Raw genomic sequence first — 17,785 nt, 5'->3', positions numbered from 1 at the left:
TCCGTCATTGTCGAGCAAATCCAGCGCAGACACAAAGAGAGTGAGTTTGCGGAGGGTCAAGGGGAGCCAGGGCAGAGGGGCCAACTTGCCATGGGATCAACCAGCGATTGATTGCCATCACGCAGATCGGTCGACAGCCATCTCGGGGCTTTGTCAATGGTCTTAGATGGCCACTGGCGGTTGGGCAGATCCAGTGGCTGGAACTTCTTGTACTTCTTCCACGGCTCCTTAAGCCTACATAGTAGCACGGCGGATGTTTGGTTAGAATTGGAGACTATAACTAGAGGAAGCAAATACGGGCAACGAGAGACTGGAAAAGAATAGTGGGTAGAGGTGCTGGGAATGTAATATTAACAGACCAGGCTGATTTGGCAGGGTAACTTACATTGGCATTTTGGCGGTTGTTGGGTAAACGGTGTATTGGGGAGTGCTACCGACAGCAATATGCGGTAAATAAGCAGAGCGAGCCAATGAGGCTAGAAGTCAAACAAGATAGATGTCAAGATATAAAGGTCAAAAGTTTGCTTTGGCTTGGTCCGAAAAAAAAAAGAAAAGAAAAAAAAAAAAACCAGTGAACAGATTTTTGGTGGAGTCACGAATTATGGCCGTGCACTAGTAGCTTCTCTGGGTTAGTAAAAAGTCGAAAGACAATTTATACGCTGCAGAACAGGGAACCAAGAGCGCTGGGGCAATTACCACGAGTGAATAACCAAGATGGATGAAGAGGCTGTCAAGAGGTAGACATTGGGGAGCACGAGAGAGCGAAAAATCTGTCGGTTGGCCTCACTATATAAAATCAAGAAATAACCACCGGTTCCAAAATATCGTCGTTCTAATACAAGGTATGGAGTCTTTGCCAGGGCTAGCGAGTCATACTAACGAACATGTCATTGGGACAAGCCATAAGCATTTAGATGCCCCTAAAAAGTCTTTGCTTGCAGCTTACCTTGCTTTAAAGCCAGCCCCGGCTAATCAAATGACAACTATTGACAAAGGGCGTAAGCGCTGACTCACAAGCTAGTAACGCCCTTGCTGATCGTTCGGTTATTGAAGCTTCATCCGCTGCTCTTGCTCGTTAACGATTGGGCGCTTGGTTAGGCTGCTACCTAGCCTAGACGGACCGGCTTTCGTTGGGCTTTCATTTTCCGCCCCTCCTCCAGCTAGGCCAGTCAAACCGTCCTTTCAGATCCCGTTTGCAGTCCTTTTATTTTTTTGGCTTCTTCTCTACTACATATAGCACAGATATAGGTAGCCTAGAGTCACACAACCGCAAGAGATTCCTCTATAAGCTTAGAGTCTCGTCTCTCATTTCTTTCTTCCCGCATAGCCATTTTCTTCCTGATGTCCTGCACCATCTACTATTGGAGGACCGACGTCGGCCCTGATCACCCGAAGTTTACCCGCCAAGGAACCACGGCACTAACACCAGTGCGGCCCCACTCAAGTTCACATGCACAGTGAGAGATGTATCCAGATGAATAAACGGCAAAAGTGCTTCGCATGGTAGAAAAGTGCGCCTGTGGAAAATGAACGAGTGGCAAAAAAATAAAAATAAAAAAGAGGCAGAAAACATTGGCGTATAAAACAAAGTGTAGAATATGAGTCCACACAACAGAGAAGTCCAAAACGGTGCTCAGGAAACGCAACAAAAAATGAAACAAGATATGTGGTGCAATATGTACAAAAGAATGATATGTTTTCACGCCGCATAAGACGCCCGTCCCATGGCACACTAGTGCGCCGCCATTACAAACACCCTACCAAAACGGAAAGCAAAAAAGAGACGCTCATGCAGCAAGATCGAAAGCAGACAAAGTCAAGTTGATCTACCATGTAAATGACTCCTCCACAAAGTCCACTACAGTACCCTCATCTTGCATCTGCCGTACGCCCATACGCACGTCATCAGCCAGCGCACCTGCACCACACACCGTGACCACCATCGAGCCAACCTGCTCCTGCACCTCCTTGTGCAGAATCATGGGCACATTTGGCCGGCCAGGGAACATCTGCACCGTTGAGCTAGCCGAGACAATCTCCCGTGGGTTCTTGGGCCGCGTGATAAACAGCTGGATGCGCAGAATGTCTTTGCGATTTGGCATGCGCAACACCGTGTCCATCCACGGACGGATCCATTCGAGGGCATCGTAGTCGCGGACAATCCATACAAGCGTCAGCCGGCGCGTGGCTACGGTGCCGTTATTGTAGCCTTCGATCACGGGCCGGAGATATGATATTTGGTGCGTAATGCCGGTAGAGCCAGCAAAGAGTACGGCGTGGCCGTAGCTGTCAAGCGAGTGGTGGCCAGCATAAGGACCCTCAAAGGCAGCTGCGAGGTTGCGAGGTTGACTGCCACCAGTGGCAGCGTAGTTGTACAGTTGGCGGGTGAAGCCAGTTTGCGCGCCAATGATGAAAGACACGGATGTCGTCATATGCTTTCTGTTGGCACGAGTGACTATTGTGTGCTTTTCGGCCGGTGGCAAGTCCTCGTTATCTTCGTGGTGATCAACCCAAGCAATAGAAAACGGGTGGTTCTCAAAGGGCGAAATATCACGGAAGCGAATGTAAGCGTGCGTTCCGGGTTTGACGTTGACATAGCGGGGCAGGTGCATGGTGACGCGGGTGGCATCGCCGGGCATGGCCTCGATAACGGCCTCGGTGTATCCACGACCAGAATAGTTGCAGTAGGCAAGGCGGCAAACCCGGGCAAGGCGCTCGAGGAACCACATGCAAATAATTCCAACGGTCCACGAAGTCTGGGGCAGATGGCCAATCTCAGCAGACAGGCAGTGGGTCAAAGTCATGGCGAAAGTAATACCACCAAAGAAAATGTGGCAGGTCAAGAAGGTCTCGTAAAAGGCATGGCGAATGGGGGAAAATGAGGTAATGAGCAGGATTACCATACAGAACATGCCAATAAAGCCCGAGCTGATGAAGAGTTCGTTGCTAAAGCGATGGCCGACAGACGACCAGCCACCATCGGACGTCTGCACATACAGCCAAGCGCCAGTGTGGATCAGGATTTCGATAACACACAAGCGGCCCAGCCAGCGGTGAAACAGGTTGTAAGTGTCAAAGCTGATCTTAAGCAAGCCAATGAGTGGGTTGTTGCGAGTGGCTAGCAACATTAGGGGGACCATGTTCACCATGGCAAGAGTTCCAGAACGACCACGAAGTTCAGCGTGGACGGCATACTCGTTAGGGTTAGCCCAATCCAATACGAACATGTAGGCGATATTGCTGAGAATGTAGATGGCGAGGAAGAGCGAGTGCAGACGAGAAGGCAGTGTTCCCATGTTACCAGCCTTGGAAAGGCGGAATTCGCGGTTATGGCGTTTGTCCCAGAGGGGAGCATACAGCAAATGCTGCTTCAAGCTAGGAAGCCAAGTATTTTGCGTGTATTTCCAATAATTTTGTTGCTCAGGGCGGGATGTCATGGCGGTTACTTGGCGGATATGCATCCAGGTGATTTCAGATATGCGGACAGCGAAGATGATGAGACCGATGATTCCCAGCGTCCACCACAATACGTCGACGAACAGCAAATTCATAGGCTGGTTAACTCCGTTGAGGCCCGAGTGGTAGGGAGCGATAGTGGAGGAGGCATCGGCGGGATATGTGCCATGAGCACGAGCCTTTATCGTGGGCGAAATGCCCGCGATAACGTCTGAAAAAGACACCATTCTGAAAGCGAGTGAGAGAGCAAAGGGTGGAGGGGAGAAAAAAAAAAAAGAGAAAGAGAGAGAGGAAGAGATAGATAAAGAGAGGAAGAGGCCCCCGTTTACAAGAAAATAGTCAGCCTGTCTACAGGTAGGTTATTTCAGGAAACGTGGGGGCAAACGTATTATGGCACAGCCAAGGAAAATATAAAAAGAAGCGAGAAAAAAGCAGCCCATCAAGGGAAGGAGGCAGAACAGAACAGATGAATAGAAGAAAGAAACGTCACACAAACGACCTAGATAAATATTACGATTAGCAAGCAGGCGCCCGACTGGGTTTGTGAGTCTGAGATGAGCAGAAATAAATGTGAAGTGACTAAGCCACTGCTAAGACACCAGCGGGAAATATGAGCACGGAGCGGTCGAGTGCAGTTTGTGTCACTAAACAGAACAAACAAACAATTTCTGATCGCCAAACTCTTATTCCAACTCGAACGCAAAGCAGTGAGAGAGATGACAAAGGAGGACATGAAAGGGAGGGGAGGCTTAGGAAAGCTGGACAGACTCTATCTTGCGTTTTTGCGCGGAATATACACATATAAAGAGAGAAGGGAATGCAAACAGTGTCTTGTACAAGGCCACAAGCGGCCTCGCACAAAACAGGGCAGACTCGCAATCTAAGCCAACGTGCCTATTCTCGTTGTCTGTTTGTCTCTTATGTGCGCAGGATCTTGCTCGCTCGCTTTGTGCGGGAAGAACACAACGGCAGCATTGGAAGAGGCATACAGTGAGGCGAGATACAGGATGGGCAGAGGCATGGAGGAGAAATCCAGCAGAAGGTGGAGGGATAAGAGAGGAAATCAAACATACATAAAAGCTGTGCTCAAGACAGGCCGGGAATGGGAATATCAGATCTGCGGATAGTTTTATGATTCTGCGCCCCTGTGCATTGGTATCTATATGGCTACTCTCAGTGGACGAGCGTGTCGTTGCTACCGTCGGTGTAGCAGGCTATTCAAGTATATAAAGATCGTAGAAAGAATGAAATGGTCTTCAAGAGCTGTACTCTATGCCATAGAAAAGTCCAGAGGCCGTCGAGGGAAGACAATAAAAACGAGCAGAGGATGGAAGAAAAGCAAGGAAAAAGAAGGGATGTGATCTCTAGCCACAGGCCCAGAAAAGCACAAAAGAGCAAGACAAATCAAGTCGTAAAGAAAAGAAGATACAAGGGCCTCACAAAAGAACGGATGAGGACTTGGTGGTGTCGAGTAAAGAAAAGACGGTGCGACTTCTCTCATGGACTAAAGAGAAGGAACAAGAATTGAAACGATCCAGCTGGGAAAGCGACGATATATGAGTTGTTGAAGTCTCGAACTAAACGGGCCAAACGGGTCCATCTTCTTGTCTCTCTTTTTTTTCCTTCCTTCCTTCCTTGTCAGCACCCGCTAAAGGCCTCACCCCCTCCCCGCCTGGGATAATACTACATGGAGGAGCGGAGGCTACACTACTACCGTTTTCTAGACCAGAAGCGAACAGCACAGCCAATGGAGAAGGGGGCTTGCTATGCTATGCCAGGTATTGAGTAGCTGCTTACTATTGCTGAGCCAAGAGGGAAGGGGTGTGCCAAAAGGGAAGGAAGCAAGACAAGCAGGTCAGGAACAGGCCAGGGCCAGGGCTCCAACAGGTCATAACGAACCAGGTCTGGCCACTACTCGGGGCAAGAGGGGGTTGAAGGGGCAAAGGGGAGGGAGGGGGTACAAAGATACAAGGTGCAGAGATTTCTCCCCTGTTATTTTTGTCCCATGGCTGTTTGCTCTGCCTGTAGGCTGCCAGCCAGCAAGCTGTAGGGGGAGGAGCTGGGCTCTCAGCCAATCATTTGCCCTGCAGAAGAATCAGAAAACGAAGACGGCTAAAAAAGGAAAGAAGAAAGAAGAAAGAACCAATCAAGAGCTTCAACTGTGGCTACACGAAACACAGGGCGACAGAGAGAGAGAGAGAGAAAAAGAGAGCAGGATAGAGCCAAGTTCCTTCCGCCCCGTGTTGCTCCCAGCCAGTCCGTCCCATATTACATAACTCCTTAAGCCAAGCAATGCAAAATGGTGCGGCCAACTTTTTGTCTCTTTGGCAACTCTCTTTGCTTCTTCTTGGCTCGTCCAGTTTGTCATGTGTCATGTTTTAAAGGCTGCTAGTTTTTCGTGTTCTATACAAATCCAGGATAAGCAATCGATATTGAAGCCTCCGTCCCAAAGGCTCTTTTGTTAGCCAGACCGCTGCCGCCTGCTGACCTCTATGGATAAAGAAAGTCTTGGCCTGGCTTGGCTTGGCCTGGACCGTGTCTGCTAAGCCCATCGTATTTTGGTGTGGAGAATAATAGCCCCCTTCTCCCCTGACTTTTGATGATAACTGGGGGGCAAGGGAAGAAGGCACCGGATGTGAAGAGAGGAAGGGCTGCTTGTTTGCGTGCTGGCAGGTGAGCAGTGGCGTATGCAAGCCATCGCAGGCCTCTCTCCACCAAATCACCGACGGAAAGGACAAGATGGCGCTTATCTTGCTTCGCCCTCTACTCAGTCTTCACTGGCCCCAATAGAGCAGCCCTTTTTGGCCTCTTCTTTCCCTCTCCTCCCTCTTTTTCCCTCTTCCTCTCAACTACCCACACCCCCTTGCCCTTATTCTCAGATCTTAAACACCGCCTTGTCCGCCTTGACCCAAGATCTTTATCGAGTAGCACTGACGCCCAAATCCAACCGCAAGTTACAGCGCACCCTATGGCGGCGGACTTTAGGCAAACCCTTGTTTTTTTCTTCTGTCTGTCTTGTAATCACGTGAGCCTTTATTTAGACTTTTCTCTCTTGCTTGACTTGACGTTCGATCTGACACTGGGCCTGGCCTTTGCTAGTACAAATACTACCCACCGATTCGAGAGAAGACCCCTTGATGACGATGAAGAACCAGCCTTTACAGCGTGTTATTTAGCACGTTCTCCCCGCTTGCTGACGGTTTATTTGGGCTTGACATCGATCGCCCTAAAAGGGCCCCATCCTCTTTCTCCCAATATAAGCCTCATTATCCTTCTTTTTCAGCTAGCTTCTTCGCCTTCAAACCTGCCTCTCTAGCCTTTCTCTTGTTTCTTTCTCTTCGCCAAGAGGCGGTATCTCCTGTAAACTCCGTCCAAATCGCGCTTGTACTCAATAGTCGTTTCGCTTGCTCTAAAGCATCCGTTTCGTTTTCCTCTAGACCAACTAGGTTAGCTAGCCTAGAATTGCTGTCAGTTATCGTCTCATGCTTCTTCTTATCTTCTCTCCTCTCTCAGTTTCTTGCTTTGCCTTTAGGCCAACCTGACTTAGCGAAGTGTGGTTCCCCGTGCCCTGTTCCTGATTCCCCGTGGCCAAGGGTCTGATACATTGACGAAGGAGCTGCTTCTCTCGCTCTTCTGCAGTGCTCTTTCTTAACTCCTGCTTTATTATTATTCCCTCCCCTCCCTGCTATCCTTCTCTTTCCTTCTCAGCTTGAGCTCTATTCCCATACCCCCTGCTTGCGCTTGTCAAAAGCCATTCCAATATTATTAACCTAAGCCCAAGCCCAAAAGCCTAGCGAAGCTCGTGATTGTTTAATTTCCCTGCCAGCCTTTTTTTTCGTCCCATATCCTAAACGCCAGGCGTTAGAGATGGCTAAACAATGTAAGGTGTGGCGTGACTTGGGCATCCCCCTCCCCTCCTCAAGTCTAGCACCGAACTAAATCCATGGCTTCGTTGCTCGTTGTCAGGTTGAAGCATGCCATGATACCAGATTTAACACAAAGCAGCCTCACAACAACACCATGATAGAACAACAAGAAACCCTTACTCCGTTATGAAGCCCTAGATGCTAGTCCCCGCCATGTCGTGTGCTACAGCCAATGCTTATTCTTGCCGCTATGACTATCTTTCTATACTACGCATCTAACACAACCATCACAGAAGCCTGAATCATGGGGCCCAGCCAGTGTCTGTTCCCTGATCTCTGATCTCATAACCGGTCTACATCATGAATGAGGCTCCTATTCTTGTTTCTGTTCTGCCACGCGTGCAACATGCCTATCTGTGTCTACTCTATCGTAGGCTCAACGCCTGCCTCCATATCTCGCTCCCCTCTAGTAGCGAGCAAAGCCCCCCATTTCTTCGTTATTCTCCGGTATTTATTGAATCCATTTCATTTTAGCTGGTATTTGGCAGGTCGAGGTAGGAGAATGAAGAGAGCACAAGCCAAGCACAAATTTAACTGTACACCGCACATCCGTGTGCATGTTGATATATACACTCCCCCTCCTAGGCCTTCTTTCTCGTCGTTGTGTCACGGTTTCAGGCGATAGATATGTACCCACCCCCTTGTTTTTCTTCGCTTTGCTTACCTACTTCTCCTCTGCCTGGCCTTGCGGCTAGGTTTGCAACAGAGCAGAGGAAAATGAATCGACGTGGTGCTGATAATCCACGGATCTGGCTTCATTAGGATTAATATTCTTGAGAGAGAAACCAGATATGCCTGAAAGGACAGTCATTTCGCTAGTTTAGTTCATTTGTCGTCCCATCTTTGTCTAGGAGGGGAGAACCTCAACCCATTATTGGTCAACTAGCTGACACGACCTAACCAGACTGCTGTGATGTGATGCCCATCCTCCATTCTGTAATCTTCAAACTCTGGCAAATCCCGCTTTCTCATCGCCGTCGATCGCATGTCAAACTCTTCCTTCCTGCAGTGATTTATAAGCTTCGATTGCTTGTCTTCTATGAATTGCTTCGCAGCTCATCGTGATCGGCCTCGTCTTTCCAGCAGCCAGTAGAAGCTTTCCCAAAATGCCATGCCTCGTTCACACTCTTCTTTCGCCCATATCTTTGTTTTTCCCATCAACATCCCACTCATGGGCAGAGAAAGCCAAGCCTCCATCTCATTGTCAAGCTTGTATTTTTTGCCTATAGCCTAAAACAAGATAGCACCAGCCAACTGACAATTCGTCTCGTCTTATTTTTGCGTCTCAGAAGCGCAGAGCCAAGCAGAACAAACAGTCCAAGAAAGCACGTTATCTCTAATATTTCTCCTTTCGCCTTCTCCTCTCATTGGTCTGCCATGCGTTGTTTCGGCGTGTCCAGGCCCCTAAATAGAATCCTAACATGAATTCTTTGTTGTTTCAGAAGTATTCTTTTTTCTCCACCCCATTGGTGATTTTTTCATTGTCATGCTCGAGTTAGGCGCTAGAACTTTTAGGGTCTGGTCAACCCAGGAAAACTTCATGACGAAAAATCGATTCGAGTTACCCAATCGAAAGGAGAAAAAGACACGACATGTGGTGTTATCAGGAGGACTATGGCGGCTCTGTGCTCATGATAAGTCGTCATCCCGTCTAAATTATCATGCATAAGCTAAGGTCTTCATCTCGCCTCTTGTATTTTTCTTCACCAAGTCAAATCGTTTGACCTCGCTTATTTACCATAGCCTGACTATTTAGCTTAGGTGGCGCTGTGCCACTTTTCTGAGATATTTTCCCGGCGTTTAACCGGAGACCCAAGGCTACGCCAGAGCCTTGGTTGAAATTCAGCAGCAGAAGCTAAAAGATCAGCAAAGGCAGATAAAAAAAAAGAAAATTCAAGAAAATATTCTATTTTTTTGATCGTTAAACTGCACACAGACACCAATTGATTCTTTGTGCTTTTGTTCAAGGTGCATTTGTTTAATTTGAATGCTCATGCTTCTTCTAGTGTCAAGTGTAGCAAATTCATGAAGCAATAAAACGCCGACACCCGGAAACCCGCGATTCAATTGTTCCTACAACTCGACGAAAAAGAACCGCCGTCCTGTCCGTTCGCCCGGCTCGGTCTCAAGATAACAATTCGGCTATATTTCTCTTTTACTCAGCTTCGCTTTCTACATAATTCACCATGGGTGCCTCTTCTTCGAAAACCTCCCAGGAGTGGAAGGCGTGAGTAGTGTCTTGTGTTTTCTGTTGCTGTCGTGCTGTTGTGCTTCTTCACAAGCTGACAAGCTCCTCGTTTTGCTTTTGCCTTTTTGCAGGTCTGGTCCTACCGGCGTTTCGCATGACCTGATTGAGTCCCTGCAGTCTAGCAAGGAGGTACGCTAAAACATGCCCTGGCTATCGGACATTGGGGTCCGGTAGAAGCCCCGCTCCCTCTCCCCTCCCTACCTTTCTCATAGAACTTAGATGTAGCTAACCGGCACCACTGCTCCCCCTCCCTCTCCTAAATTAGACCGATCTTTCCCGCGCCAAGTTGCTTGAGACTCACATTGAAGCTCGCGTGGCAGCCGAGCTGGCCAAGCTGCACAACGACGAGAACGCCCGTCTAGCCGCCGTGCAGGAGCGCCTGGGCGCTGCCCCTGCCGAGACTGATGAATCGCTGACAAGCCACGTTGTCAGCAAGGAGATTGAGAACCTACGTGTCAAGCTTGAGGCGCGCAAGAATCTGCGTGAGCTGCCGCCTAGTGTTGAGGATGCGCGTGGCAGCGTCGTGCGCTGCTTGCGCGAACACGATCGCCGGCCGCTGGATTGCTGGAAGGAGGTGCAGGCCTTCAAGGATGAGGTTAAGGCTCTGGAAAAGTCGTGGGTGGACAAGGTGACTGCTTAAACACTGTGAGTGCCGTGGGCAATAGTAGGAGGCCCGAGATGGGTTGGATGTATATCTATAGACGATAGAGGGAGTGGTTGGCTGGAGGAGAAAACGGGGGCCGTGTGAGTACCTTCCACTAGGTCTTGGCGCCATATTTTCTGCATGTCTTGAATATGGGACGGGAACGCCTTGCTAGGTGTGGTGTGATGCTATAATGTACGAATACAGGTTGAGATTCCGTGGCGTTGATATCGGATTTTATTGCTCCTACTATAACATTGACAGCCCTCCTTCGAGATCTAGTACTTCGCTGCTCTGGCCGACTGTCTCCTTTACTTCTGTTGCTTTTTTTGCTTCATCCCGCTTTCTCAACCCCTCTTCTCTTTTCCTTGCCCTTCGCACTTCTACATCTTCCCACTCTGTGCCCTCCTGGCCTTTCTTCTTTTTCTTTGCTGCGCCCACATCGTTAAACGCGTCCAAAAATGCATTCCGAAAGCGCTCGATACGACGTGCATTTTCGACAAACCGTTCATTGGCCAGGTTCATGATGATGTCTAGGTAATCCTCGGGAACATAGAGCGTGGTTTCACCAGCCTCAGCACCACCTCCGTCGCGCCGATGGCCTAGTAAGGATTCAAAGCTGAGCCCCATTGATCTTACAGCAACCATCGGGGTAACTGCGCCAGATGCCGCGTCGGGCATGATGTTTAGAGAGCCGCTTTCGCGGAAGCCTGCTTGGAGGGCACAGCGGAGGACGAGCTGTGCATGGACAGGCGATGCTGTAAGGATATGTAAAATCTGTAGTGAAGATCTGGTTAGTAATGTGGAAAAGTAGCAAATGTAGACTAACGGTAAGAAAGAAGGGCGTATTGGATAGTGGACAGAAAGATTGACTCACCATAGGCTCAAACTTGAAGTGCACTAATCTCTCGTCTCCGCTAGATGGGCGTGCCTTGTCGGCCTGCGGGCCCTGGAGACCTAGTATTGACCTCCAGTCGCCGTTACCCTTGTGCACAGGATCATGCGACACAAAAAGCCATGTGCCGCCGCCACCCTTACCACCTACAGCTGCCAGCGTCTTTGCACCTGGTCGCGCCGCCTCTGTATCTGTCTCCTCTCCACGCCATTGCCCAGTCACGATATCGGCCTCGCGTGTTGCCTGAGCCGAAGCTTTCTTGCGGCCCTCGACGAAGACACTGACACGTCCGGCACAGCTACTCGTTGTGACCAACCCATCAATACAGTTGATGTCGCGGATTAATGGGCGAATGCCAATGTCTACCGAGCCTTTGGGTGAGAGATCAGTGTATTCCTCGTCAGGAACCTGAAGGCCCTCAAGAAGCTTGGCCTTCTTGGCTGCAAAGGATACAGGAGGCGGCGGAAGAGAATTCATGGCGCGAGGAGAAGTATATGAGAAGGGTATGAGTAAAACCTTTTTTGAAGAAAACTCCTGGACCGTGACTTATGAGAGAGTTCCAGGTGCTAGAATCTAATGGCTGACGAGTTTCCCGAAAAGGGAAGAGGGATGAAGTTGAGAAGGGAAAAATCTTGAGTGTAGGGTTACAACATTTACATAACCCTAGAGATGTGTATCTGTGTGACACTAGAGCCCAATACAGTGGTGGTGCTACTCCTCATTTTTCATATTTGCAATCAGGAAAAATATATTGACTTTGAATATCTTTGTTATATTTTTATATATGGAGTAGCTAGCCGCTCCGATCTAGTCATTAGCTCTAATGGCTAGAGTAAATCAAACAACAAAACGCCTTATAATGAACACCTTTCACCCTATTAAACCGATATCAAGAACCCACAAACAAAAAACGCCTGCAATGGAGAACAACAACGAAACGAAAGAAAAAGAACAGTCATCACTCGTAAGAGGCTTATCAGTAGTTGGCAGTCTCCCCACCCCAACCAATCTCCTGATTACTAATGTTTTTTAGAGAGAATCATGGAGAGAGAGAGCCTAAACTGTGATTTGGCTTGGAGCGGACACTAGCTGTGTGTACTTGGATTTGCGGTTGTGGATGCCGCACTCGGTCTTGTTCTGGCCCTTCCAGCGGCCTGCGCGCTCGTCCTCGCCCTCTCCTACGGGCGACGTTGAGTGCCAGTCGCCAATTGATTTGTAGCCACGATCAAGCAAGGCATTGTAGGGCACGCCATTGTCCTTGATGTAGTTCTGCACCCGCTTGAAGTCCCAGCTGGCTAGCGGGTTGATCTTCACGATGCCGCGTTCCTCATCAAACTCAACAACAGGGATAGAGCCTCGTGAGCCACCCTGTGAGCGACGACGTCCAGTTAGAACGGCTGAAACACCAAGCGTGGCATAGGCACGGTCCAGTGGCTCGACTTTGGCATACCAGTCGTACAGGTCAGGCATGGTCTCGTATAGCTTGGCGCCATAGATGGCCTCAAAGTCGGCGACAGTGGCGGTGTTGTCGGGCTTGAAGATGTGCAACTTGACATTGGGATACTTGGTCTTAACGGCATCAATCAGGTTGTAGGTCTCATCGAAATGGTACAAAGTATCAAGAAAGAAGACTTCAGTTCGTGGGAGCTGAGGGTTGGACTGTTGGATCTTGGAGAGCATGTCCATGGTGACCAGACCAGTCAAGCCAAAAGCCGTGGACTGATACAGACCGGGGAACATGATTAGGGCAAAGCGTAGAATGTCCATGGCATCCATGCCCTCAAACTGGGTGTTGAGATGGGCCAGGTGGTCTTTAGTGAGGCTGATTTTGGGAGCCTTGGTGGGGGCTGTAGAGTAGGTTGAGGAAGGACTAGAGACGGACAGGTCTTCAGGCTTGTCAAACGCAACATCGGCGCCAATGGCCGTAGATGCTAGGGACAGTGTGGAAGCAGACATGGTGACGTGAGTGTCATCAGAGACACTAGGAGCAGGAGAGGTGGCCATTGTGAGGGAACGAGAATATTAGAGAAGAAAGTAGACAGTGCAGTACAACGGTGAGAAGTGAAGATGGACGTATTTCAAGTATGCTATTGCTTGAGAAGAACTGGGAAGTCTAGATGGGCAAAATAGGCAGAGGAAAGAATTGAGAGGAGAAAAAGAAACGAAGTGCTTCTAGAGAAGGACGAAACCAATATAAAGAGTTGGCTAAAGAGAAGGAACTTGGCCATATCTCGCAAGTCGATCACGCAATAGATGCCCCGGTTGCCGGTTTCCGTTTCTAGTTGCCAACAAACCCACTAAGAAGGGCAAAATAGCTTAAAACTAAAAAAAAAAAATAATTAAACGCTGATTAAAAATTCAAAGACAACTAACACGCAAGTGAGTTTGGGTCGTGGGGCGAGGCCCAAGCCTGCTTTGTAAGAAATCTGGAAGTACACAACCGCTGGCAAACACATAGAAGTTGTACATCTTGACTTGCAGTACTAGCCAGTTTTACCATCCAAGAAAGCGTTCGTGTCTATTTGCTTCCATTCTACTTCCAAAGCTTGCTGAGTAATAGCTCTCTGACGAAGGCTGTGCTGTGTCGTAGATGGGAACCAACTCCAGAGAAAACAGCAAGCTTGCTGATTATTGCGCCATTCTTTGGCTGGGCTGGCCTGACTTTGCTTGAACGTATTGTTGCTTACCTCGCTATCTATCTCCTCTAACATTGGCGATGGCTTGGATGCATCTTGATCTTCTTGAGAACCCCCTTTTGCCTACTGCATAGCACACGTCACATATCGCACATCAAAGCATTCTCGGCCGCTTGTTTACACAGAGCGTATTTGCTCTACGTGTCCGCCATTAGTTCCTCTTACATCTTGGTCTCATGCGAATTGCACCATCGCCCTCGTAGTTTTGCTCATACTAACAAAAGAGGGTGGCTCCGCTCCTACAAGCTGGTTGAATTATAGGGATAAAAGCGGGGCACAAATGTCAAATCACGACATCCACGCTAAGGCTTTCGCAAAAGGCCGACCGAAGCATGTGATTGGCCAGTCAGTGACTTTCGTGACGATGGGCTTAATTTTTTTTCCTCTCTAGTTCTTAGACGTTTAGGGGGAGGCGATGACAATGGAGATAGGCTCTAAATCAAACTCTGCCCTGCCTTCCTTGGGACTTGTTGCTAAGTCAGCCGTTGACGGGGCCTCCAGTTGGTGTCCACAATACCGTTGGCTTTCATCTTACCCCCTCCTTTATCAACGTCATAGATTAGGGTCTTATATCATCCTCAGGGTTTGTTACACAACGACTAACCCACCAACTAACCATAACAGAAAAGGAAAAGAAAAATCTGTCGTTATTTTCAAGACTTGCAGAGAAGATACAAATCAAACGGGACAATAGAGAGAGACCGAGAGCGTCAAAACTCTCCCTAGCGCACAAGCCTAAGCATCTCCTGTCGTTGGTCTCCAACGAGCCCCAGAGCTTTTGAGCCTCAAGGTCTCCAGGACTAACGCCTTGGAACAACAAGGCTATACCGGTTCAGGCTGGCCTTATATTACATTTTTTATTCGGTCCCTAATTTTCTTTTCTTCTCCCCCACTCATCTCGCTGGAAATCTTGTCCTAATAAAAATAAAAATAAATGGAAAAAATACATCATTAAATAAAATATATATCGCCCTTTCGCCATGTCAGACCAGCCCGCTCCATCTTCCGCCACTTCCAGAGCCTTGCGGCCAACGCTCAAGGACTTTGGCCGTAGCAACTCATTCCTCAAGGAACATCAGCAATATCGCGCTCCGGCCACCGCTACTTCCCCTACCGCTTCGGCCGTCAACCACCCCGGCATAGACTCAGTGGTTGAAGAATCCGCCGCCATGTCTAGTACCATCTCCGCACAGACTCCGCAGAGCAAGTATGCCTTCAACGGCATCCCAGTCAAGGGCCAGGGCGTCATCAGCTCTGGTATTGAGCACAGTCTCAGCCACGAAAACTGCGTCCCTCCTGCATCTAACTCTTCCTCCGCAGCTGGTGCCCCGGACAAGCTCATTGCCACTCTCTTCTACCACGGCGCACCCAAAAATGGAGTCTCCTCCCCTGCTGCCGCCCCTGCCGCCTCCATGGCTGCCTTCCCACTGGAACCGCCATTTCCGGCCCAGGATGCTGAGCAGTTAGACCACATCTACGGCTCCTATGTCTCTCCGTTATGTACCGCTGCCTTCTTGCATCTCATGTCATCGTTTCCACTACCGGCCGGCGTGTCGCAGCTGGCTTCGTCACACCGCTGCCTAGATAACCAGGAACGGCCACGCGTCGTCGAGTTCACGCTAACGCCCGCCCCTAGCCCCGAGCTGCTCAGCCTAGCCGATCTTCGCAAGCATGAACAGATCTATGGCTTCGAGCGCGAATGGGGCGTTGAGGTTGTCCTGCAGTACGAGTCTTTGTGGCGTCGCCACCCACGTCTTGTCGTCTTTGACATGGACGCCACCCTGATTACCCAGGAGGTTATTGATCTTCTGGCTGCTACCATCCGTGACCCACCTGACCTGGCAGCGCGTGTAGCTGAAATCACTGAGCGCGCCATGCGCGGGGAGTTGCAGTTTGACTCAGCCTTCCGCGAACGTGTCAAGCTGCTAGCCGGCTTGTCAGCAGATATTTTCGTACAGTTACGTCCTGTTATTGATGTAACCAAGGGCGTGCCGCAGCTCGTCCGTGCTTTGAAGAGACTGGGAGTCAAGACGGCTGTGCTCTCAGGTGGCTTTCTCCCCTTGACGGGGTGGCTAGCAGGTGAGCTGGGCCTAGATTACGCTCATGCCAACGAGGTAGTAATTGACCCGGCTACCAATACACTTACGGGAGAGGTGCTAGGCAAGATTGTCGGTCCTGAGCGCAAGCGCGAGCTGCTGATCGAGATCGCAGAGAAAGAGAAGGTTGACATGAAGCAGGTTGTGGCCTGTGGCGATGGGGCAAATGATTTGTTGATGCTGGAAAAAGCAGGGCTGCTGGGTGTGGCCTGGAACGCAAAGCCCAAGGTCCAGATGGCGGCAGATGCGCGGCTAAACAGCGAGTCAATGTTAGACATGCTCTACCTGTTTGGGTTTACCTCGGCTGATATTGAGACTTTGATTGCGTAAAGCCCGAGATATACAAGAGCGCTACGATACGAAGCAATGATAGATGTGATAATATACATGCAATAAATAAGCAACATAGATATTGACATGAAAATGGAAATGAATATTGGTTTCTTTCTTCTTGGGCTGCCGCCTTTTCTGACATATGTGCCTTTGGTTTATTCATGAAAGTCGCAACCAACATACATCAAATCCAAGTTTTTCTCAGTTCTCTATTTTCTTTTGTACCACACGGGTGGGCAATTCACCACCCGATACACACACATATGAATGCATCATGGTGCGGGTAATTCACTAGGTGTTAGTATTGAAACAGCCTCGCATATCTTGTTTGCGCAGAGGCTTAGACTGTCGAGGAATTATATCGAAACAAAAGAGCTCAACTACATTGTATACATGTATCTGGTGCTTTAGGGGTAGCCCTCCTTGCCCCACTTGTTGTAGCGCTCGTGGACATCCTGTGGGTGTGGATAATGGATTGGTTAGCATGAGGGCTATAGAGAAGTTATCGTTGAGATGAAGGTAAGGCTCACCGCAGGCAGTGTCATTTTGGGCACAACAACGACATTCAGGGCGCTAGGAGCATCCTTGGGGGCCTTGCTGATGTCGCCACCGGGGTAGTACTGGTACTTTCCGGAGCCGTTGTTCTCCCAAGCCTGAGAGGCGACAGCAACGGAGGCCTCGGAGTTAGCATGGGTAGGGTTAGAACCTGCATAGATGAATTTCGTTAGCGAGTTTCCAATGCTTCGGGACATGCATATCGGCGTCTAGCGTTAGGGTAGACGGTGTGTATATTCGGCACGACACCGGGAACCCAGAGCAGAAGCACGACAGCTGGAGAGCCGTGTCGGGGAATTGTAGCCGGGAGTTGTATATGATCAACTCTGAAAGGAGTTAAAAACGGCAAGGGAGTATCATTACCGAAGTACAGGCCAGCGCCGCCCAGAGCACAGGCAACAACAGCACCCAGGATCTACATTGCATCAGTTGTTAGCATATGAGTCTGTGTCACCATAATTTCAGGAGCACCTCCGGAGAGCAACATATGCTTTAGCTCTGAATTCCTCCCCTCCTCTCCTCAAAGAAAAGCTGCCGAAAAGATTCCAAACTGCGAAAAAGCTTACAATGACCTCGGGGTTCTTCTTGCTATCCTTCTTGAGCTCAACCTTGCTCGAAGCCGTCATGCGGCGAGCGGTAGTAGACAGGAAACGGCGGGCGACAAACGACGACATTTTTTCTTTGTTCTTCTTTCGGATGTTTTTAGACAAGATAGTTGGGAAATCGTGTGCTTTCGAATTGACGTGTTCCTAGAGAGAAGATGGGAAGATAAATCGGAGGAGACGCTCTGCTACAATCGGATTGTTCACGGATGGTTCAAACTTCGCCTACCAGAAAAATAGACTGAACGCGACTTTTGATTGGCTAGCTTGTCATCTGTCGTCATGGTTGCCTGAAAAGCTGGGCACCCAGCCTTGCTTAGGGTATCCGGAATACA

General features: G+C 49.3%; 6 protein-coding genes across 6 annotated transcripts; 2 read left to right on the top strand and 4 right to left on the bottom strand.

The window, feature by feature from the left end:
• Nucleotides 1-1,826: 1,826 nt before the first annotated feature.
• On the bottom strand, nucleotides 1,827-3,683 carry HOO65_070506 (Ferric/cupric reductase transmembrane component 2; the record flags this gene model as incomplete). The annotated part of the gene is made up of 1 exon (XM_071001353.1): nucleotides 1,827-3,683. One exon carries the CDS (start codon nucleotides 3,681-3,683, stop codon nucleotides 1,827-1,829), a length of 1,857 nt encoding a protein of 618 aa, XP_070857224.1.
• A 5,885-nt stretch (nucleotides 3,684-9,568) lies between these two features.
• Nucleotides 9,569-10,270, top strand: HOO65_070505 (putative altered inheritance of mitochondria protein 13 mitochondrial; the record flags this gene model as incomplete). Its single annotated transcript, XM_071005169.1, has 3 exons — nucleotides 9,569-9,609; nucleotides 9,702-9,759; nucleotides 9,896-10,270. 3 exons carry the CDS (start codon nucleotides 9,569-9,571, stop codon nucleotides 10,268-10,270), a joined length of 474 nt encoding a protein of 157 aa, XP_070857223.1.
• A 252-nt stretch (nucleotides 10,271-10,522) lies between these two features.
• HOO65_070504 (tRNA wybutosine-synthesizing protein 3) lies at nucleotides 10,523-11,645 on the bottom strand (the record flags this gene model as incomplete). The annotated part of the gene is made up of 2 exons (XM_071005090.1): nucleotides 10,523-11,011; nucleotides 11,151-11,645. The coding sequence occupies 2 exons, from the start codon at nucleotides 11,643-11,645 to the stop codon at nucleotides 10,523-10,525; spliced, it is 984 nt and encodes a 327-aa protein (XP_070857222.1).
• Nucleotides 11,646-12,224: 579 nt separating this feature from the next.
• HOO65_070503 (Phosphoadenosine phosphosulfate reductase) lies at nucleotides 12,225-13,172 on the bottom strand (the record flags this gene model as incomplete). Its single annotated transcript, XM_071001352.1, has 1 exon — nucleotides 12,225-13,172. One exon carries the CDS (start codon nucleotides 13,170-13,172, stop codon nucleotides 12,225-12,227), a length of 948 nt encoding a protein of 315 aa, XP_070857221.1.
• A 1,672-nt stretch (nucleotides 13,173-14,844) lies between these two features.
• On the top strand, nucleotides 14,845-16,290 carry HOO65_070502 (Phosphoserine phosphatase; the record flags this gene model as incomplete). The annotated part of the gene is made up of 1 exon (XM_071001351.1): nucleotides 14,845-16,290. The coding sequence occupies one exon, from the start codon at nucleotides 14,845-14,847 to the stop codon at nucleotides 16,288-16,290; it is 1,446 nt and encodes a 481-aa protein (XP_070857220.1).
• Nucleotides 16,291-16,700: 410 nt separating this feature from the next.
• HOO65_070501 (uncharacterized protein) lies at nucleotides 16,701-17,522 on the bottom strand (the record flags this gene model as incomplete). The annotated part of the gene is made up of 4 exons (XM_071005152.1): nucleotides 16,701-16,748; nucleotides 16,824-16,999; nucleotides 17,098-17,263; nucleotides 17,415-17,522. 4 exons carry the CDS (start codon nucleotides 17,520-17,522, stop codon nucleotides 16,701-16,703), a joined length of 498 nt encoding a protein of 165 aa, XP_070857219.1.
• Nucleotides 17,523-17,785: the final 263 nt, after the last annotated feature.

The sequence above is a fragment of the Ceratocystis lukuohia genome (assembly GCF_044167205.1).
Source record: "Ceratocystis lukuohia strain C4212 chromosome Unknown Supercontig7_pilon, whole genome shotgun sequence".
NCBI lineage: Eukaryota > Fungi > Ascomycota > Sordariomycetes > Microascales > Ceratocystidaceae > Ceratocystis > Ceratocystis lukuohia.
Note: the sequence above shows the minus strand (reverse complement) of the source record. Positions and strands in the feature narration are given on the sequence as shown.